Consider the following 23249-nt stretch of genomic DNA (forward strand, 5'->3'; position numbering starts at 1 on the left):
GTTCTGCGTCAAAACGGACAAGTATAACAACTGTAACGCAACTGTAACAACTGCAACTGTGACTGTAAAGTACGTGCAGTGCGCCTGCGCGTCCCACTCGGCTTTGTGTATATCCAGGGAAACTTTCCTGAATGAAGCTTTGTTGCGAGTAACGCCTGTCCTGCGCATATGTGTGTCTTCTTTGTGTTGTTCGAATTCGTGCTGTCCAGTATTGAGGAATACAAGCACTACATAGCAGCTTACCGAGTCCGGTGTTGGTAACACCCATGTAGCTGTTGGCATCGTTTCGCTACTGTAAAAAACTGGTTATATGACTCATATGCGACTCTTCAACATATGAGTGTGTGTATACTACTCCCACATTTCTCTAGCGTCGTTCCGTAACGTTGCTCAATGTTAAGAATTGCGCCACAGTCATCATTCCGCGCATGCTTCGCATAACACCGATTCCCACGTTACGTGGGATCTGCTGCACTCCGACACAAGTCAAGCCGCGAGTCTGAGTGAGTCCGGCTGAGAAAAATTTTAGCGAGTCTGAGTCATAAAAATGTCCTTACAGAATTACTGGAGTACTCATAACGTGTATTTGAAGGTATAGATCAAAAGTCTTATCGAAGAGCACCGATTGTGTGAGGTATTGTCATTAAAGAGCATTGACAACAAGATCGAAAAAAGGTAGTTTTACGCTCATGGACTCATGGGTTGACCCATTCAGGCTCACTCCGACTCAAGTCAAGCCGCGAGTCTGAGTGAGTCCGGCTGAGAAAAAGTTTAGCGAGTCTGAGTCCGAGTGAGTCCGGTTGAGGAAAATTTTGGTGAGTCTGAGTGATCTCTAACATTTCTGCTGGCAAAGTGCTATGTAGTTGAAGTATTGCTAGGCGCTGTTTAGACTGGCCCTTACCGCGTAAATAGTTTTCTACTACTACTGGATGATACTGCAAGATTACATTATTAGTGCAGTAAAGTAGCTTCTGATTGTTGTGGACCAAGCTAGGGAAAACTAATACTTGTTGAAATTACAAGTACACTGTAGCTGCACTAGCACTTTTTTTCACATTTTGTGATTGCGCCAACTAAATCCTCAGTACAGCTGAAGAATGATCAACTGCTGCACTTCTTTCATTCCAGCAAAGCGAAAGCAAGATGCTGCAGACTTGGAATTCCTTGAAAAGAAAATGAAACATGATGCAGCGCTGAAAGAAAAAGAATTTCACTGTCGTTAGTTTTATTCAGGTGGCTTAGTGGCAGCAGCATCAGCTTAAGAAGCGGAGTTCAGCCAATTTTTCGTGTGTCGCGCGGTAGTGTTTCAATAGCAGTATCTTGTATCTTAAGATACAGGATACATTATTGAATGTATCGCAAATACAGATACAGCTACTCGTCTTGCGAGAGGTATCGCGGTACAGATACAAGATACCCAAAGGGTATCTAAGATATTATCTAAGATACATATATCTTCGATACTGCCCAGCACTGACGTGGAGGAGGCTCGTCGCTGCAGAAGTCGAAGCGCGGCCTCTCCGTTCATTCAGCATCCCCATGCCGTGGAGTCGCTATATCTAAGTGCAATAAATGTGGGTACATTCAGCGGTCGGATAAGGCACTTCCGAAGCAGTTGAACCTTTTGGCCCCCGTCGCTTCCGAGAATTCGGCAGTAGAGCCTGCCGTTTTCGCGGAGGTTTCCTGGTTCGTTGCTGCACGGTCAGGTATTTTGGGCAGCCGTGGAAAATGCTAGGCACAGCATCCGAAGAGAGCGTAGGTTTCTTTCGGGCGTGCAACAGGACGTTTCCCTTGTACTCTGCACTGCATGATATGTTGCAGTAGAGCTGTGCACGGGCCGTATTTCCGAGCCCGAGCCCGGCCCGGGCCCGCTGACTTTGTCGAAGGCCCGCCCGAGCCCGATGGCAATGGGCTGCCAGCCCGCCCGGCCCGGCCCGACGTACGAAAACACAATACCGGGCCCGGCCCGGCCCGGCTTTTTGAAGGTTCACTGCGAAAACAAAACATCGTTTTCCGGTAATTTGGCATTTTATTGAGCATATCAAAAGTGATCAAACGACACACGACGAACAGTCTCTGTTACACAGATTACAAATTGTCGTACAAAAACAGCAAGCAGTCCAACGATTTAGGCTTCAACGAAGTACGGCGCTTTTGCCCGTGCAAGCGTCAGCTTGCACGAAGGCGATCTACGCCGGATCGCTCGTCGCTGTCGCGTGCATTTTCACTCAGATGGGATTTGGCCTTAAATCTAACGCGAACAGTCGCGTGGCGCCGTCACTAGCTCAGGTTGTGTTACTTCTCTGTTTGTCGGAGTGCAACAGAGGCAGTGCTTTACCTGCTCCTCTTTTGTTTAAAGTAGCGAATGGAAAGGAAAAGCGGCAAAGGGCGGTCGCGAAAAAGGCGCTGTATGCGTGCTGGAAAACAATTCCCGCTCATTCTCTATATTTCGGGCTTGAGTCAGGCTTTGCGCCGGGCCCGAGCCCGGCCCGATAAAACTCCAAGTAGCCCGAGCCCGGCCCGGGCCCGATGTGAAAATACGTCGGCCCGCCCGAACCCGGCCCGCGGGCCGGGTCGGGCTTTCGATTTACCCGGAGCCCGTGCACGCCTCTATGTTGCAGAGATCGCTTCTTCCGGGAAATGCTTCGCGCAAACATGGTCAGTAGGCTCCAGAACTCCGTCTGCTCTCGGAATCGCCCGTCGCCACTTATCATGCGCTCTGGTTCACGCGGAGCCTTGAAAGGCGACACACGCTCCGTACAAGTCTTGTAATTTGGGACAAAAGGTTTTAACACGAAAGTGTTTTATGCCAGGGGTCCACCAAGACTTCAGTGACGTATTTCCGTCACGGAAATGATGTTGAAAAAATGTACACCATCAGATGACAAAGAAAACGTTCCGTCAACGGGCATCGAACCCAAGACGGTTCGGTCCGCAAGAACAGACGACGGGCACGCTATCCACTGCGCCACCGTCATAGACTAGACGCTTTACAAAGGCGCCTTTTATATCTCACATTCTCCTCTCACAGTGCTCTCGGTCGGCAGGGTGGTGTTGCCCTCTATGAGCGGTAAAGTAAAGTAATTTGTCATTACTGTTGCCTCCGCGATTAGCACCTGCAACGCTTGTTGCTAAACGTCCGTCCTTTTCGGCGCGTTTTCAATAGAATTGCAATTTTGTCAATGCCTTAACACACCGTAAGGTGGCGATCTTAGCCCAAGCGTCGTAAAAGCGTCGGTCTCGCTCATAGCGTCATGCTAATCCAAACCAAAAATACCTCTGCGACGCGCGCCTGCCTCACCTGGCTGTAGCACCGCGTTCCCCGCTTCGCTCCACCCGAGAAAATTCGCGGCCGGGCTACAGGGGCGGTGCGACGCGCTTTTCGTTTCCCTCTAGTCCGGCCGTGGTGTTCAATCACACTTTAACATGCCACGGGATGGCGACCAAGTTCTGCGTCCAATATGCGACGCTCTTCTGACTATCACACCTCGTTTTTTGATTACGCTTTCACCGTTAACTACTACAACTACCACAAGAGTTTCTTTAATCATTGAACGTGTGCGTTAGTCGTTGGAATGGAGATGAACCACTAAGCATCAAAGTGGGTGCATTGACGTTAAACGGTGCTATAGCTGCTGGAGATCTACATACATTGTGCAAACTCTCTCATATAAATCATAACACCCAACTACTTCTGTAAGGACACGTTTTACTTTCGTGTTATTCGGATTCCTATGACGGAGGGATCAACCGTGTTTTTTTTTTGCCCATTTCGAGGCACAGCCAGCAACAAGGCCTCTTAAAGGATACTCGGCATCATACACAGCGTCGAGGTATACCTGCACTCAATCACAATATACGAATCAGCAAAACAAATGCACTGACAGGGCTCACAGGTATATATAGGGCAACGCGTTTATAAATCACAGAATGTCATGCACACAAAGCTTTCAAGAAGATCTTTCTTTGCGCGCGAATTTCAGAATGAGCGCCGCGCAAGCCCCTGAGACCCCATTCTGTAGCGCCATCTCAACGCGCGCCAAGAAAACTACTCGTGGCTCAAGGTCATCGGCGAACACAATCTGCCCGCGCCCTCCCCTCAAGCGGAGTGGCGAGTGTCAGCACTCGCCACTCCGGAAAGAACAAGAGGAGAAGTCTTCTTCCTCTTGTTCTTCGACGGCCTTGATGATGATACGTACAGAGCACTTAGGGGGCCCGGGCAGCCCTATGCTGTCCTAGCTTGGCGTAACGCAGGCTGAACCATGTGTGCTGGCGCGCTAACGCATTCGGGCCTGTGCAAGGGGCTGGGTAAGACGCTGTGGCCTCTCCCCCTTACACTCTCTCAGCAATCACGTGACGGCGTCGGGGAACGAGATTCTGCAGAAGCACGATGAACCCGCGTGGCGTGCTCCAACAAGAGTTGGGGACGAGTAACAGCAACAACAAGTACAGTGAATTCATGGTGTGCTCCACTTGCAAGGGCGCGTTAACATCGGGCAGGTGCCCGTGATGAACGGAACATTTAGTCGACCCATGCGCCGCTTCGCATCCCTACATGGTTCCCTTTAGTGGGAGATGGTGTAATATTTTTAAACATGAAAGTGTTTCATGCCGGGGTCCACGAAGATTCACTGACGTATTTCCGTCACAGAAATGACGTCGAAAAAATGCACATATTGAGAGGGCAAAAAAAGCTCCTGCAACTTTTTGGATTTGGAGCCGGCACGTTCTCCGTCATGCGGCTCACGCTTGTGCTGCTTGTGCAGGTACCTGTGCTGCTGCGGTCGTCGTTCCGTGAATCTACTTTCGGTCAAGATGGAGTGGTGACGCTGTGTTCCGGGACAGGCCTGTGCGCAGCATCGGATATCACCTGGCTGTCGCCGGTGGTCGGTGACGTCGACAGACAGCCGCTATTCACGCACAACAGGCAAAAGGACATCGCCTAAACCTACACCCCGACACAGTTAATTGGATACGTGAATTCTTGACCGATCGCCTTCAATTTGTTTCCACCAACTCATTTTCCTCGTCTCTATCCCCTGTTTTATCTGGTGTGCCGCAAGGCTCCTTACTTGGACCGCTACTCTTTCTCATATATATTAATGACCTTCCTGTTAATGTATCATCTAATATACGCCTTTTTGCAGTTGACTGTGTTCTGTATCGTCCAATAACAAATTCCATAGACTCTTCCTCTCTCCAGGATGACATCCTTAAAATCCAGGCGTGGTGCAACCAATGGTACATGTCCTTCAACATCAGTAAGTGCTCCCACGTGTCCTTTCATCGTCGCCGTAACTATGTAGCTCCTTCTTACTCTCTCAACAACAACACATTAACCCAATGCAAGACATTTAAATACCTAGGAGTACATATATGTAGTGATCTGTCCTGGGCCCATCATATTCTCCAACTAACTAATTCCTGCAATCGCCTATTAGGTTATCTACGCCGTAACCTATCATCAGCATCCCCTGCAGTCAAACTACTTGCATATAAAACGTTGATTCGATCCAAACTAGAATATGCCTCTGCTATTTATGACAATCACCAAGTTAATATAAACAATTCCCTTGAATCAGTCCAGAACCGCGCTGCCAGGTTCATTCTTTCCGATTATTCCTACAGATCAAGTGTATCCGCCCTAAAATCCCAGCTCTGCCTCCACTCACTTTCTTCTCGCCGCAAGACTGCTCGTCTAATATTATTTTTTAGGTTTTTCCATTCGCTGCCTCCAGGAAACCAAATCATCATTCCTGCACATCGTTACTCTCGCCACTCGCACCAAAATGCTGTATATCTACCACGTGCACATACGACCACCTACCAACGTTCATTTTTCCCGCATACTGCCGGAGAATGGAATGCCCTTCCATCCGATATCGCCCTCATCACCGACATTGCTCAATTCAAAGCTGCCATTGAAAACCATCTTTCAAGACATGAAACCTAACCTGACCCGCCAGTTTTTTCGTTCGCCCACCCCTCATGTAATGCCCTATGTGGGACCTTTGAGGTATTATGAATAAAGGAAACGTCGTCCCGCCGCGCTTTGCTGGCTGGGAACGCGTGATGACCAAGACTACTTAAGCGAGCAGCACTATGCCACCGTGGGATTTGGAGCCGGCACGCTCTCCGACATCCGGCTCACGCTTTTGCTGCTTGTGCAGGTTAGTCGAAACTGTCCGTTTAGTCACGCTTTATGGAATGTGCTACGGGTGTTATTTATAAGATTCCTTTGAGTTGCGGCCGGATGTATATCGGCCAGACAGGCAGATGTATTAATGACCGACTAGCAGAGCATGCCCTGTCTATGAGGAATGGGACCGGATCTCATTTGCCACATCACTGTAAAGTTTGCACGTGTAAACCACTACTGAGCAGCGTGCGCATTTTGCGGAAAAGCAAAGATAAAGTGGCAAGGGAATTGGCTGAGGCTATGTACATACAGAAAGCTGGCGATCTGTGTGTCAGTGTTCCTTCTATAACTCTTTATCAAAATGAGTATAGTTTTTTGGTGGATAGGTTTTGATCAAGCGGGGGTATCAGAGGTTGATTTTGCTTTTGTGGTGTTGTGCGCATGCTTGAGGGTTCTTAAGCTAAGCTTTCGGAAGAATAAAATTTAGTTGCGAGTGTGCGCTTGTCCGTGTCTTACGTGTCTTCTACGTTCCTGTCTTAACATTTGCGCCATCAATTGAAGTTCAGCTATGCACCAACTAGCCCGACAGCAAACGCTATTAAGGTAGGAAAAATCCTTTTTTTTTCTTAAGGCAAATGCTGTAGTCTGTTGTTGCTGTTACTATCGGGCGACGTTGAACTAAATCCTGGCCCTCGTGACACAGATAGAGAGAGAGAGAGAAATGTAATGCGGAAAGGCAGGGAGGTTAACCAGAAAACATATCTGGTTTGCTACCCTGCACTGGGGAAGGGGTAAGGGGAGACAGAAAAGTAAGAAAGAGAGGGATGGGATAGGGAGGGAGGGAAGCACAAACACACACACACAGGAGTGTCACAATCGTTCAGCGAGGCGGGTCGCTCGCAGAAACTTAATCAGCGCCTTCGTTGCTTTCTGGCGTGAAGCTCACAGATAACTTGCTGAAAAACATCCAGGATGGTCAAACTGCCATTTTGAGTAAATTAGATTCCATCGCGGGATCGAATCTCGACCGCGGCGGCTGCATTTTCGATGGAGGCGAAAATGTTTGAGGCCCGTGTACTTAGCTTTAGGTGCACGTTAAAGAACCCCAGGTGGTCGAAATTTCCGGAGCTCTCCACTACGGCGTCTCTCATAATCCTATCGTGGTTTTGGGACGTTAAACCCCAGATATTATTATTATTATTATTATTATTATTATTATTATTATTATTATTATTATTATTATTATTATTATTATTTCCTGCCGGCGGCTCAAAACAAAATATCCCTCTTACTCCTCGTTCTGCGTTACAGTTGACGAAGATACATCGAAATGTCTGAATGACCCGTCAATGTGGCCGTGCGGTTGCATTTTCAAACCGTTCCGTGGGATTCTCCACGAAGACATGCTCCATCCCTCAGAGTACGCACACGTAAGCAACGGTGCCGTGTAATTTGGATATATTTTATCAGAACGCTCGTGGTCTTCGCACTAAGACACGCGAATTCTTTGCTAATGTTGTTTCGTCTTCTTTTGACCTTATTGCGATTTCTGAAACGTGGCTGTGCAGTGAAATTCCTTCCTGTGAATATCTTCCGTCGAACTACACCACCTTCCGCAGTGATCGGGACTTCTGTGCAACTAAACAAAAAGGTGGTGGTGTATTGATGGCTATAGACAGTTCTCTAAGATCTGTTAGACGCAAGGACATAGAAACAATTTCTGAATCAATTTGGATCGAAATTAGTCTTGAGCACTGTGAAAAATTGTTGATTGGATGTTTCTATATCGCCTAGCGTTTCACCAATTACTTTTAATCAGATCGTCTCTTCTATTGAAAATGTGGTAATTTCACATAAGAAGCACAAAATTCTTGTACTTGGCGATTTTAACACACCTGGAATTGACTGGACCACACTTAATTTTTCTCATTATCATAATTTCTTAAAGAACAAATGCAGCGTATTGTTAGATTTTCTCGCTTTTAATTCCCTACAGCAGCACATTAGTATTGCCAATTCCTGTGGTAACGTCTTAGATCTGTGTATTTCTAATAATCAACCTATCGAAGTATCACTCTCTCACATCTCTCTTGTTCGTCCTGACAAATTTCACCCACCACTCAAACTAACACTCTGTATTTCACCAGAAAAACCAAGCTTTCTCAGAAAAATCGACAAAACGCCCAGATTTGGCTTCAAGCGAGGAGACTACGTTGGCTTGTACCATGACTTGTCCACCACAGATTGGTCACTGGTAACTCACAAACCCAATGTTGGTGATCAAGTCGATCAGTTTACGGAGCTTATCTTGACCAGCATGCGGAAGTTCATTCCCCAGTATACACCTCATCATTGTAAATATCCCTCCTGGTTCTCATCAGAACTTATAAGTGCACTGAAACATAAAGATCGTGCACACAGGAAGTATAAACTTTCTGCATCAACTCATTTGAAGGAAGAATTCTGTCGTTTTCGTACTCTTTGTAAACGCCTTTATAAACGGGATCACAGTCTATATATTTCATTTTTAGAAAAAAGCGCGTCTGACAGGCCGGCTGAGTTTTGGAAGTATGTGCGCAAACGGTCGAGCGAAAGTGGCGAGTCCTTCAAGATACTGGACCCAAATGGAGTAGAAGTTCAAGCCGTTGCTGACTGTTTTGCCATGCATTTTTCATCTGTCTATAAGTCTCCAGCCTGTGTAGCTAGTAAGAGTCCACAGGTTAAGGCAGTTGGCAAAGCTGATGCTGTGTCGCTAGATGAAGATTCCATTTCAGAATGCATTAAGCGCTTGAAACCATCCTTTTCATCTGGCCCAGATGGCATCCTCTCTGCCATACTAAAATCCTATGGCAGTATACTTGTACCAGTATTGACTACCATATTTAATAAGTGTCTGCATGCTTCAACGTTTCCTAGCATGTGGAAAACTGCTCGTGTTTTCCCAGTGTTTAAGTCTGGCTGTAAAAGTGACGTCTCGAACTACCGCCCTATTTCCCTTCTTTGTGCCGCATCCAAAATCTTTCAGCTTGCTCTTCACAAAATATTCTCTTTTAATGTAAAAAATTCATTGATTGTGAATCAGCATGGGTTTCTCGCTGGCCGCTCAACTGTCACTAATCTTGCCAGTTTCATGATGCAAGTCTCCACGCCTATTTCGCAGAGAGGACAGGTTGACGCTATTTACTGTGACCTTAGCAAAGCTTTTGATGTTGTCAGCCATTCGCTGCTTGTGGTTAAACTTGCACACTTTGATGTTGATTCTTGAATTGTGAATCTCCTCCATAGCTATCTTCTTGATAGATTATGTTACGTTGCCGTTAATGGCCAAACGTCCTCTTTGTATAAAGCTACTAGTGGGGTTCCTCAAGGGTCGGTACTGGGCCCACTCCTCTTTTTAATTTATGTTAATGATGTTTCTTCTGTCATTCGGAATTCTTCTTTCCTTTTGTATGCCGATGACATAAAGATATTTAAGGAAATTCATTCAGTTATCGATTGTCGCTTGCTGCAGTCTGATCTGCGTTCTTTTTCTGAATGGTGCAGGAGCAATAACCTCTCCCTAAATATTTCGAAAACCAAGGTAATGAGTTTCACTCGAAAAACATCTAGCGTGCCATTTTTATATTCTTTCAATTCTGTGTCGTTGTGTAAGGTATGTGAGATCAATGATCTAGGTGTTCTTTTTGATAGCACCCTACACTTTTCTGCTCACGCTAAGCATGTTGCTTTGCGGGGTCTTCGCACCCTAGGCTGTGTTTGCAGAATGTGTAGAGAATTCCGTTCTCCTGTGCCCTTCCGAAAATTGCACACCGCGCTATGTCTTCCTCAACTAAAGTATGCATCTGTGATCTGGAATGGCATTCCTAATTCCAGCAGCAATGCTATTGAGCGAGTCCAGAAAAAATTCCTAAGCATTTACAACCATCGTTTCGCTAGAAATTACTCTGGATCTCGTTCTAACGCTGCTGGATTATTATCATTGCCATCACTTTGCTGCCGACGAAATCGCGCTGATCTGTTATTTCTTTACAAGCTTGTGCATGGTATCATATCCTGCCCTGTACTGCTCAACTGTCTTAATTTCCGAATTCCACGTAAGCTGACCAGAGAGAATAGACCTTTTCATGTAACCGCCTGCCTCTTTGAACATTCGACCATTGGCAGGATACAACGTCTTTACAATGCTTACTTTTTGGAGCTCGATGTTTTTCACAGCTCCCAGTCGTTGTTCTGCTCCAAGCTTTGCACTGTACTTACATAGCCTCGTACACTGTTGATATTTTTTTTTCTGCCTGCGCATAGTTGTATATGTGCAATTTTATAACGTTTTTTATGCCTGATATTTTATTATGAATGTTTGCCTTAGTTTTTTTTTTCGTGCGCCAGTACAAAGACCTTACGGTTGTTCCTGGGCACAATAAATAAATGTTTGATTAAATAAACGTTTGATTATTATTATTATATTCCATTGATGCAAGACTTACGAAACACGAAACATTATTGACAGAAATGAGCAAGCACTTAAACGACAATCAACGACAGATGCAGGAGGTTAATAAATTGGTCTCCGAGCAAGCCGATGAAATTAAATATCTCTTAGATAAAGTAAAAAATTTAGAAGTGAAAGTTGTGGATTTAGAAAACCGAAGCCGTAGAATAAATATGGTATTCTACGGTGTAGCGGATAATGATGAGTTTGAAACGTGGGACAAATCGGAGCAGCTGATTAGAGATATTTGTAAAGCTAATCGGAGCATTTAGCTTAAATCAGCTGAAAGGGCACATCGAATGGGACGTTATCACAGTAAAGCAAGACGGCCAGTCATTGGAAGTCTTTCATCTTTCGAGGAAAAACAAATAATTCTGTCGAACGCCATGAACCTAAAAGGACCGCGTACGGTGTCGACGAAGATTACTCACCTGAAACACGCGCTATCAGAAAAAAGCTATGGCAATATGCTAAAGTTAAAAAGGCCGACAAAAGAAATAAATTTAAGCGGTGTTTTGATAAACTTATCGTGAATGGTAGAGCTTTTCATTGGGATCAATGCTGGGCAGTATCGAAGATACTTGTATCTTAGATACTATCTTAGATACTCTATGGGTATCTTGTATCTGTATCGCGATACGTCTCGAAAGACGAGTATCTGTATCTGTATTTCCGATACATTGGATAATGTATCGTGTATCTTAAGATACAAGATACTTCTATCGCAACACAACCGTGCGAAACAATAATCGCTGGCCAAGCTCCGCCTCTCAAGCTGGTACTGGTGTCGCTAAGCCATCTGAATAAGTCTAAGAGCAGTGGCGTGATTTTATTTTACAGCGAAAGCTGTTATGAGATCATTTCACTGGCCGTTTTTGGTGCCGTAGTTGTCTGCCGCCGCCGCCGCCGGTGTCCGTAACCAGTATCGCTCGAAATAAGACAAAAAAACTAAATAAGAAAAAATTCCAGGATGGAACCAGGTTCGAACCTGGGCCCTCTGCGTGGGAGCCCAGCATTAAACATCTGAGCCATGCCGGTGCTTGAAACTGCTTTGCAAAAAGGTCCTATACAGGCTTCATGTCGGGAAGGAACCACATTAGCATATGCAATATAGCGTGGTAAAAGTGTAGAATAAGCACCAAGCGTCGCACAACGCGAATTCTGTAACCAGGCGTCACGCAATGCGAATTGAGCAACGAGTAGGTTGTTGAATGCTTCCAACCCATTACAAAGAGCTCTGCCATAATTCTTCATCGTCATCACGCACAGCATCAACAAAGTGGGCATAATGCCTTACATGCGTTTAGCAGGTACCACGGCTGTCTGTAGAATGACGAAAAATGGCACAGTGCCTACTGCCCTACTTCTCAAAAATTACAATGATTTATAGCGTAGTGGGTTCCTCGCAAGTGCACTTCTGTTGGTTGCCAAGGAAGCCCATAAGGCTCCCATGATCCATTTCCTCAGGGTCTCAATAAAGTCAATTCTCTCTCTCTCTCGCTCTACGTTTCTCCGGTTAACGTATGTTATAAAGCGTGGTGGGACAGTTAAATAACGACCGGGCGTCACACAATATGCATTACGTAACTAGTGGGTAGTTTAAAGCTTCCAACCCATTACAAAGGGCGCAACCATGATTATTCATCGTCATCAACCGCCGCATCAACAAACTGCACATAATCGCTTACATATGGTACCTTGCTTCTCCGCAGAACAACGAATAATGTCGTGCTGGGTGCTTGCCAACTTCCCAAAAATTACACTTTGTGGCGTAGTGGATACGTTGCTAATGTACCTGTATTAGTAGCCACAGGAGAGTTTATAACGGGCTCTAGAAATGCCGCTCTTTCAGCTTTCGCTGTGACTGTGCTGCGCTTTCCGCGCAGGCCTGGCGTTTTTTACGCCAGCATTATATTGTGAGGGTAGAAAATGAGAAAGACAAGCACGCAGACGTCTACGCCCAGCCCACGCACCTTTTGTTTTCTCGATTTCTTTTCTTTTTAGTTGCGCCAATGCCGTGACACTTCCTCTTAGCCGCTGTAATGCGCCGCGTACTCCACTACGTGCGGCGTCTATCGCGCAAATTCTGATGTTGTTACGGTGTCGTTATTGAAGATCCTCTTGCGTCTTGCTCCGTAACGAAATGTGATGCGCGCAAGAATGGGGTTGCCTTGCGTCGCGTGGATTTTACATATCAGCGATTTGAAGGATATCGTGGATGTAAGTTTGACTTGCGTGCAATGAATTAACTTGTATTCAAATAAGATTCTAACAACTTTAGCACTAATGGTACTGATGCTAGATCTAATAGAGCAAGCGTTTACCTAACAGAAAATATCGTGGCGTACCGTACTTTTCACTTACATCTACATTTATTCAAAGAATTTATGAAATCATAATTTGTTTATTAGCACAAGTGCTTTCTTAGCTGTCATTTTGCATCACATACATTATCTAGGTCTCTGCATTGTTTTTCTGGCCTGGTCACTGCAATATGTATTTTGTAACGCGCTCCCAAAATAAGATTTCTGCTTTATTCTTCTGTCTGCTTTATTTCTACTACTGTTTACACATTTAGACGTTGCCAAAGCGATTTTGAAAACAAATATATTATGTGGGCGTGCTTTGAGTATACAGTACAAAATATTCTGCTTACCGCTTAAGAAAATAGGGAAATTGAGTTTCCATTATAATAATGGAAATCAGTAGGAGCCACCTTAAAGATGTTAGGAAGGGGATTCAGAAACGTTGTTTTACTGAATGCTCCGTTTTACTCATGAGCGTCCCAACGAGCCGTTTCAGGCAATTTTCCGTAGGCACTGAATTTTCTGTTGTCTCAACAGGTAAGTTGACAATACTTCATGCTCATAGCTATTCAGGGCGCCGTCTGTATTGTGTTTCTGTACTCATTCAATGTGAATGTTTGATACAGAACCACCTCTCTATTTTACTTATATTTGTTTTCCTGTTTTAGGCAGTCTTAAATATTTTTCACATTACTAATTGCCACGTAATAACCGAGAGAGAACAAGCATAAAAGAAAGGCGGGGAGGTTAACCAGGGCTGAGCCCGGTAGGCTCCCTACACTGGGGAAAGGGGAAAGGAATGTTAGAGAGGAGGAAATGGGAGCTATAAGCGGCAATAGTGCGAATAGCGGTAGTGTCCTGCGACGCTTTTTGCAACTATACAATACGTCTGAGACATTTCCGTGTTGCACATGTTCTCTCGTTGAAGCAAAATTGCTAAAAGATTGCAGGTTAGTGAGCATATCAACAAAGAATCCCTTACGCCAGCAGCTAAGTAGAAAATAGAAATTCATTGCTGTTTTACGTCATTACGTATACACCAGGTGTCTCAAACTCAGCTTATAACCGGCGGGCCGCAGTCGCGAAACTTAGCTCCAAGGGCCGGCACAGTGAAGATGGTGGGGTTGGAGAGAGTTTGAACAATATGACGTTGCCATTTGAAAGGATCCCATATCTCGTATATAAGTCATTTCTGAAGGGGATTGGGAGTCAGTATTTGAGAAACATCGATACCGATGTACACAACTAGTGAAATGTGGACGCAGATTGAAATGTAGATTTTTTGTTCCACGGTAATGTTTCAGCACATGGTGACCCCATGTAGCTCACAAAAGAAATACTTGAGACCAGTCGTGTCTGTGTAGTTCACGAACATACTTATTTAGAAAATAAAAACTAATAAGACGGAGACGGTCATGTGTGCCGGCCGGACCATTTGCGAACGGTTTCAAACCCCGTATACATCATGCGCCCCCCCCCTCCCCCAAAAAAAGTCGCTACCAGTGTTGTTGCTGCTGCACGGCTGTTCGGATATACGGTATTGTGCAAACCTTCTTTTACGGACAAGGTAAAACTCCACGCCGGTATTTGCGCCGTCGTGCGAAGGCTTCCTATTGACGTTATTGTGATTATACGGCAACCCGCTAGCTGGTCGGCAAGCTGAGCAGCGACTCCCATCAAATGCAAAAATGACTAGCAAGAACCGCTGTCAGCGAAGTGTATAAAGAGTTGTCCTGTGAAGAAGCTAAAACAAGCCCCAATAAGTTGTTTTGGAAGAACACTAATTAACTTTGAGCAAGAAGGCCAAACTTTTGAGATAATAACAGACATTTCATTCAAGTGAAACAAAATAGGCCACAGTTGAGAAATTTTCGAGCAGACATTTTCGTGATAGGCGTTTGCTGCTACATTATATGGATCTATAATAACAAATTTGAGCATGTATCGAAGTATATTAAGATACAATTGCCAAGTATCGTATCGGATACAATTATTGCGGCAGTATCTTGTATCTGTATCTCCAATACTTTTTGCCTGAGTATCTTGTATGGTATCGCGATACAATTTCAAAGTATCTTTGCCCAGCCCTGATTGGGATAAAAAAAGGAGGAGGTTGTCCCGTTTTCGAAACCACGACCAATAAATAAAAGTAAAGCTCAAGAACACAGAGATATTGTTGTCTTGTTAGTTAATTGCAGAAGCGTAACAAATAAAGTAGACCAGCTTGCTGGTTTGATAGAATCAGTGGAAGCAGATATCGTAATGGGCACGGAATCTTGGCTCAATCCAACTATTCGAGATAGCGAAGTGTTTCCACAAGATTACGCGGCTTACCGTAAAGATCGGCCGAGCCTCGGATGGAGCGTTTTTCTGCTTGTTCATTTGAAACTGCAGTCTAGCGCTCTAGATATCTGTCACGAGGCTATCGAAACAGTCTGGTGCAAAACTGTGCTGCCTAACAAATCTAGTTTGGTTGTTGGCTCGGTCTACCATGGACCGAACTCTGATCCGAGCGCAATTCGTGCCTTGCATGAGATTGTCTCCGAAGTGTCTGGCGAAGTGATATTGTTCGGCGGTGATTTTAATCTGCCGGACTTGCGTTGGCAGGATGATTATTGTCACTGTTACTTGTTGTGCTGCGAACACTGAAATGAAAAAGGTTGTAGACACATATGGTCTAGTACAATATGTAAGAGAACCAATCCTAGATTTATTGTTTTCAAGCTCACCTAATGTAGTAAACACTACAACAATCATGCCAGGAATTAGCGACCATTCGGCTGTTGTTGCGACTGTCAAAACCAAAAGTCAACGATTTACTTCTTGCGAGAATAGAAAGATATTTTTTTAGAATAAAGGGGATTATGAAAGTATAAACAAAAAACTGCTTCAATACCTGCCTACTTTTGAATGCTTAGCGGACGAATGTGACATTCACGAACTGTGGAATACGTTCAAAGTGAAATTGGATGAGCTTGCATACGAACATATACCAAACGTACAATCTTCCAAACTTAAAAAACATAAAAACCCTTTGGTTACATCATCCCTTATACGAATCATACTAAAAAGGAAACTGATCTTTGCGCAGTTTAAGAAAACGAAGAGCAAGGCTCATTAAGAGAGGTTAGCACAATCGACGCTTGATTATAAGCTCAGTAGTAAGATGGCAAATGAAAACTATTTCAAAAGACTAAATGAAACGTTGAAAACCAATCCTAAGCTTTTTTGGAAGTATTTAAAGGGGTGCGGATCAAGTGATCTGGGCATTCCAGAAATCCTTTGCAATAACCAAGTCGCTACGGACGACAAAGCTAAGGCAACATATCTAAATGAGTTCTTCCGTTCAGTATTTCTTCCAGCGAAATCCGACAGTTCAATGACCCCTGTTAGCAATGTGACGCCTATGGCGCATGTGGAACTCGGCGTGCCCGGTATCAAAAAGTTGTTGGAACAATTGGATGAATCCAAGGCAGTTGGTCCTGACGGTACCTCACCTCGCGTGCTAAAGCGCTGCGCTGCAACCGTCTCCCTTTATCTCTTTGTTATCTTTACACAGTCGCTCTGCGCCAGTGAACTGCCTTACGACTGGAAGAAAGCACGCGTTTTGCCAATTCATAAAGGTGGTTCGAGAAAAGATGTAAAAAATTATAGGCCCGTTTCCCTGACATGTCTTATATGCAAATTAATGGAACACATAATTTACTCAGCTATAACGAATCACCTCGCAGAGAACAATATCTTAATTAAAGAACAGCATGGCTTTCGTAAGGGCTTGTCCTGCACTACACAACTTGTAGAATTGTATCACGATTTAGGGTGTGAAATTGATGCTGAGGGTCAGATAGACTGTTTATTTTTAGATTTTCGAAAAGCTTTCGACACGGTTACCCACTCACTTCTTGTTTACAAACTTCAGCAAATAGGTACACATAGTGATGTTATCAAATGGATTGAAAATTTCGTATCAGAGCGCAGCCAGTGTGTTGTTGTTAATGGCAAAAAATCGAGTTACGTAAAAATTCCCTCAGGTGTCTCACAGGGCTCTGTATTGGGACCTATAATTTTTTTTTGATAAATATTAACGACATAAATTTGGGTATTACGTCCACCTTACGACTGTTTGCAGATGACTGCGTGGTGTACCGAAAAAAAACACGATTGATCCCTCTGTCATAATAATCGGAATAAAACGAAAGTAAAACGTGTCCTTACAGAAGTAGTTGGATGTTTGTTATGATTTATATGAGAGAGTTTGCACAATGTATATAGATCTCCAGCAGCTATAGCGCCGTTTAACGTCGATGCACCCACTTTGATGCTTAGTGGTTCATCTCCATCCCGACGACTAACGTACACGTTCAATGATTCAACAAACTCTTGTGGTAGGTGTAGTAGTTAACGGTGAAAGCGTAATCAGAGAACGAGGTGTGATAGCCAGAAGAGCGTCGCATATTGGACGCAGAACTTGGTCGCCATCCCGTGGCATATTACAGTGTGATTGAACACCACGGCCGGACTAGAGGGAAACGCAAAGCGCGTCGCACCGCCCCTGTAGCCCGACCGCGATTAGTAGCCCCAAGAGAGCCCGTTGTAAGCTCTCTTGGGGCTACTAATACAAGTACGCTATCAAGGTAACCACTACGCCATAAATCACAATTTTTGTGAAGTTGGGAAGCACCTACTAAGCCACTATGGCCATTATTCGTCATTCTGCGGAGAAGCGAGGCACCAGCTACACGTATGTAAGGCATTATGTGCACTTTGTTGACGCGACGACTGATGACGATGAAGAATTATGGCTCAGCCCTTTGCAATGGGTGGGAAGCTTTAAACGGCCCACCAGTTATGCAATTTGCATTGGGTGACGCCCGGTCGCTATTTCCCTCCTCCCGCCATGTTGTATAACGTACGTTGACGTGGGAGAGAGAAAGGGGGGGGGGGGAACTTTACTTAGACCCCGAGGAAATGGATCATGCGCTTATGGGCTTCCTTGGCAACCAATACAAGTGCACTTGCGAGGAACCCACTACGCTATAAATCGTAATTTTTGAGAAGTAGGGAAGCAGACACTATGCCATTTTTCGTCATTCTACGGAGAGCCGTGGTACCTGCTAAACGCATGTGTAAGGCGTTATGCGCTTTGTTGATGCTGTGCCTGATGTCGATGAAGCATTATGGCGGAGCCCTTTGTAATGGGTTGGAAGCATTCAACAACCTACGCGTTGCCCAATTCGCATTGTGTGAAGCCTGTTTACAGAATTCGCGTTGTGCGACGCTTGGTGCTTATTTTACTCTTCTGCCACGCTATATTGCATATGTTAATGTGGTTCCTTCCCGACATGAAACCTGTATAGGACCTTTTTGCAAAGCAGTTTCAAGCACCGCCATGGCTCAGAGGTTGAATACTGGGCTCCCTTGGCAGAGGGCCCAGGTCAGAACTTCGTTTCATCCGGGAATTTTTTTTCTTATTTCGAGCGATAGTGGTTACGGGCACCGGCGGCGGCGGCGGACAACTACGGCGCCAAAAACGGCCGCTGAAATGATCTCGTAACAGCTTTCGCTGTAAAAGAACAGTTATCACACTTCAGCACAGTGTTTTATGCGATGATGTTGGCTACATAGTTCGAAAAGAACAACAGATATTCATTTTAGGGGCGAAGCTCCTTAAAGGGGTCATGAACCACTTTTCCAAGTAATGATCTAATGGCCTCAGTATCGGAGTGTACTGCCTCCCGAATCGATTGCCGCAAAAATTTCTCGAATCCGTCAAGAATCAGCGGAGTTACGGGGGTTTGGCGCACGCTCCCAGCGCTTTCTCTCTTTTCTCGTGCCGACGAGCGCACTGGAAGCTAGACAGGGAGGGATGGCATGGGGGAAAGAAGTTACGCCAGCGCGCGTCATGAAACGCGATCGCTCTCCCGCTGTGATTCGCTTGCGCGAGTGCGGCGCCGGCAAGTGGCGGCATTCCGCGGCAAGAAGCGCATCTGATCCGAACGCCGCTCTCGATTTACGTCGGCTATCGGCCAATAAGCATGCTATGTCTTTGCGACGTACAGCGGACAGACGCCCCGCCCATCGACGAGAGTGAGAACCGGCCTCTGTTTGAAAAGAGGGTGCCTGGGGAAACGGCAACTTCGCGCTCCGCTTGTGGCCATTACGCGGCGCACACGACTGTAATATTCGGCAGAGCAGTTCATAGCCGTGTCAGCTTTCCGCAGGATGTGTTTTTTCAATCAGCCCAAGGGGTGCTTCATGACCCCTTTAAGGCGGCACCCGTTCGTCCCTCGTAGTCGTCGTAGTAGTCCGTAACATGTCTTACACTTTGACCTCCAAGGTGGTGCCGGTGGGAGATTTCTCCTGTGCGTTGTTGAACAATAAAAAATTCGCAGCGTGCGCGTTAACTAAAAGCCGAATTCTTCTGTCTCTCATTCCCCATTAGCAGCCATTGGCATGTTCCAGTAGGAAACGTTAGTAGAAGTAGAAGTGTAAGTGTTAGCTAAAAGCCGACTTCTTCTGTCTCTCATTCCCATTAGCAGCCATTGTTTACCTCCAAGGTAGTGCCTGGTGAGATTTCTCCTGTGCGTGATTAAACAATAAAAATTTTGTTCAAAACGCCGTTGATTGATGAAATAAACCAACGAAAGACGCCAGATGTTTTGTAAAAGCAGAACGAAAGAACGCCATATGTTTTTCTTAAAGTGTAGTAGTAGTAGTTGTATGTAGCCACCTCGCCCGATCGTCAACGGGCGAGGTGGACCGGCAACGGCGCGAGGACCCTGCCGTACGAGAGTTAAATCACACTAAAAGACATACTTTGCGGGCGATACACTCTAGTGAGCTTTCAACTTTTCGTCTTAATGTACATGATAAAGAAATTATTTCTACGAAAAACGCAAGGCACACCTTGAGCAATATATTTGGTTTTGGGACGCTAAATGGAACCATGAGGCGATGCGAAGCCGGAGCACTTGCACGATCGCGTTCCGTTGGCTTTCGTTGGGCATGCTACCGACCTCGCGTCGTGGAACGCGCGTCCTGTCTTCCCTCTAGCCTTGCCTTTAATTCGCACAGGGCGAGCGGGGAATGCGGTCGCTCTTGGCGCTCTTTCGCTCGGGAGCGGACTTCTTCCTTGCATTTCACCGATCACAAGTGATAATGAAGGGACCACGTAAACCAACAGTACAATAAAAGTTTGATGTTTAATATATACACGATGTTTCACACTCTTTATATTATGTACTGGGCGCATTTCACGGAAGAGTTTCACGGTTTACAGATGATTCCCTCCGTAGCTTCGCCCCACTCATCATCATTCACCCCGTGGATATGCTGTGATTTTTTTTACATAACTCAGTGTTATGCACACACTGATCTCACAGTGTAAGAGTGAATTTAGAAATATAATTGCAAGGGGTTAGCCAAAAAAGATATTGCTCAATTCTAGCGGTGAACGCCTTCCTGGCCTGACCCTGGCCTCCGCGATTAGCTCCTGCAAAGCGTCGTTGCTACGCGTGCGTCCCATTCGGCGCGTTTCCAAAAGGAGAAGTGCAATTTGGTCATCGCCTTAAAGGTACACTAAAGGCAAATATTAAGTCGACGTTGATTGTTGAAATAACCGTCCAGAAACCTCGTAGTGCTACTTTTGTGCCAAGGAAGTGCTTATTTTGAAATAAAATGACGTTTTAGTGGTCCGCATCGCGTTAGTGCGCTTCAAATTACCCGCCTGAAATCAGTCTTTCACACGTCACTGCTGCCGTGCCCAGCGTTGCCCGCCTTTACCGCGCGGTGGCGTGCAATGGCGGCGTGCGCCATTCGGGCATCCGGCAACATGAGATGCATGCGGCATTTTGTCGAACTTTATGTCAGAGCGACTTTCACGCGTACGCCAAACACACGGGGCAGTACGCGATACCGAAACTACCACTGAGATCCGACCGCGTGAGCGAAGCAGGGCGCCGGGCGAAGCGCAGTTCTGCGAAAACTGAACCTTTGAACCACGCGCGCCGTTCCCCATGGCAACGCCAAAGAGGTTCTTTTTTCCATGAATCGAACAGAAACGAACAAACAGCAATTTCTTACGTCTCTTGATGCACGGAAGGAGGAGGAGGAATAAACTTTTATTGAGACCAGCAATTTGTTTGGCTGGGCCTAGGCCTCCCACGTGGGGACGTCGAGGTCTTGCCTCTCCGCCGCCTCGCGGGCCTGCTGGGTCGCCCAAAGCTGGTCGTCGAAGTGGGAGCTGCGCAGGGCGGCATGCCATCTCGACGAGAGGGTCTCGGTGTTAACGGACGGGTACTGGTGTTTACACTCCCACAGCATATGCGGGAGCGAAGCGACCTGGGTCTTGCATACCTTACAGGTGTGGTTAGGATAAATGTCTGGGTATATCTTGTGGTATCGATGTAGTGACGGGTACGTGTTTGTCTGTAACAGGCGGAGGGTGGTTGCCTGCGCTCTGTTTAGCTTGTGATGAGGGGTGGGGAAGGTTCTTCTTTCAAGGTAAAATGCTTTGGTGATGTCGTTGTAGCTGGTGAGGCGATCGCGTTCCGCGGGTACACCTGCGCTATCTCCGGCACGGTTGACCAGGCCTCGTGCTACGGAGTGTGCGACCTCGTTAAGGTTGGTGAGGTGCGGATGAACGTCGCCGGCATGTGCTGGAATCCAGACGAGCGTGATTTGTTTATCTGCTGAGTGAGGGGCGTGGTGTAGGATGCGTAATGCTTGCTGTGAGGTGCGACCTTTTATATAGTTGTTGATTGCCGTGCGGTAGTCGCTCACGATGGTGTCGCAGTCTGGGTCGAGGGCGGCCAGGGCGATGGCCACCTCTTCGGCAGTCTCAGCGTTCTGGGTTACGATGCTGGCAGCGTGTCTGAGCGAGCCGCCTTGGGTGGTAGCCGCTGCGAAGCGGTGCCCGTCTTGATATTCAGCTGCATCGACAAAGGTGACGCCTGTGGTGTCGCCGTAAGCTTTGATGAGGGAGGCGGCCCGTGCCTTCCGCCGTTCCTTGTTGTATTCAGGGTGCATGTTTTTGGGGATGGGGTCGGCATGTAGCCAAGCCCGGATACATCCTGGGATTGGGTGTTTGTCTCCGTGCTGGCGGTGGTAGGTGATGCCGAGTTTAGTCAGAATGTACCGACCCGTTTCTGTGAGGGTGAGGCGCTCCAGATGAGCGTGACGCTGCGCTTCGATTAATTCGTCGAGGGTGTTATGGAGTCCTAATTGGAGAAGAAGTTCTGTGCTGGTGTTGTTTGGTAGTTCGAGGGCAAGCTTGTAGGCTCCGCGAATGATGATGTCCAGCTTAGTTTTTTCTGCTTTGTACCAGGTATGGAAGGCGGCGACGTACGTGATGTGGCAGATAACGAACGAGTGAACGAGGCGGATGAGGCTTTCTTCCTTCATGCCCTGCCTTCGGTTTGTCACCCGCTTTAACAGCCGCGACGTGTTGGCCGTCTGTCGGAGGATCTTGGAGATAGCCGTTGAGTTCGCACCGTTGGCTTCGATGGTCATGCCAAGGACCCGGATGGTGGAAACCACGGGTATGGTGCCACCGTTCCCTGTGTGAAGCTGGATTTCTTCGTAGTAGCGTTTGTGCGTAAAGCGTAGCGGTGGGCGTCCGCGGAGCGTTGGGCGATATAAGAGAAGCTCCGATTTGCTGGGCGAGCATCGGAGTCCCGTGCCTCGGAGATAAGTTTCGACGGTATCGATCGCGTTTTGCAGAGCGGTTTCGATTTCGTCGTCGCTGCCCTTCGCGGCCCAGATCGTAATGTCGTCGGCATAAATGGTGTGCTCAATACCGTCGATCTTCTGGAGTTCCTGTGCTAAACCGATCATGACTAGATTAAACAACATTGGGGAGATGACGGAACCTTGCGGGGTGCCCGCGGCACCAAGAGTGAGTTCTTCCGACTGAATGTCCCCTGCCGAGAGGAACGCCCTTCTGTTGGATAGAAAGTCTCGAACGTAGTTATAGGTGCGCTCGCCAAGGCTGAGTAGTGATATGCGTTCGAGGATGGTGGAGTGCGCGACGTTATCGAAGGCGCGCTCGAGGTCGAGTCCCAAGATCGCCTTCGTGTGTCGGGATTTGCCATCGAGGATTGGGTGTTTGAGTAGAAGCATGGCATCTTGTGTTGAGAGGTGCGCCCTGAAGCCGATGATCGAGTGGGGGTAGGCGGTAGTGTCTTCAAGATAGGAGTTTATACGGTTAAGGAGGGCGTGCTCCATAACTTTGCCTACGATGCACGGAAGGTTCTTTTTCTATTGCAGCTGGTCTGATTACGAGTCATTAATTGCAGTCTGACTCTCATACGTCATC

General features: G+C 46.4%; 1 protein-coding gene across 1 annotated transcript; it reads right to left on the reverse strand.

Annotated features, from left to right (window-relative positions):
* Window positions 1-1584: 1584 nt before the first annotated feature.
* On the reverse strand, window positions 1585-23158 carry LOC119395562 (putative nicotine oxidoreductase). Its single transcript, XM_037662537.1, has 2 exons — window positions 22003-23158; window positions 1585-1694 (listed from the first exon to the last, which is right to left on the reverse strand). Exons 1-2 carry the CDS (start codon window positions 23156-23158, stop codon window positions 1585-1587), a joined length of 1266 nt encoding a protein of 421 aa, XP_037518465.1.
* Between the last annotated feature and the right edge of the window lie 91 nt (window positions 23159-23249).

This window comes from Rhipicephalus sanguineus, chromosome 6 (assembly GCF_013339695.2).
Source record: "Rhipicephalus sanguineus isolate Rsan-2018 chromosome 6, BIME_Rsan_1.4, whole genome shotgun sequence".
Lineage (NCBI taxonomy): Eukaryota > Metazoa > Arthropoda > Arachnida > Ixodida > Ixodidae > Rhipicephalus > Rhipicephalus sanguineus.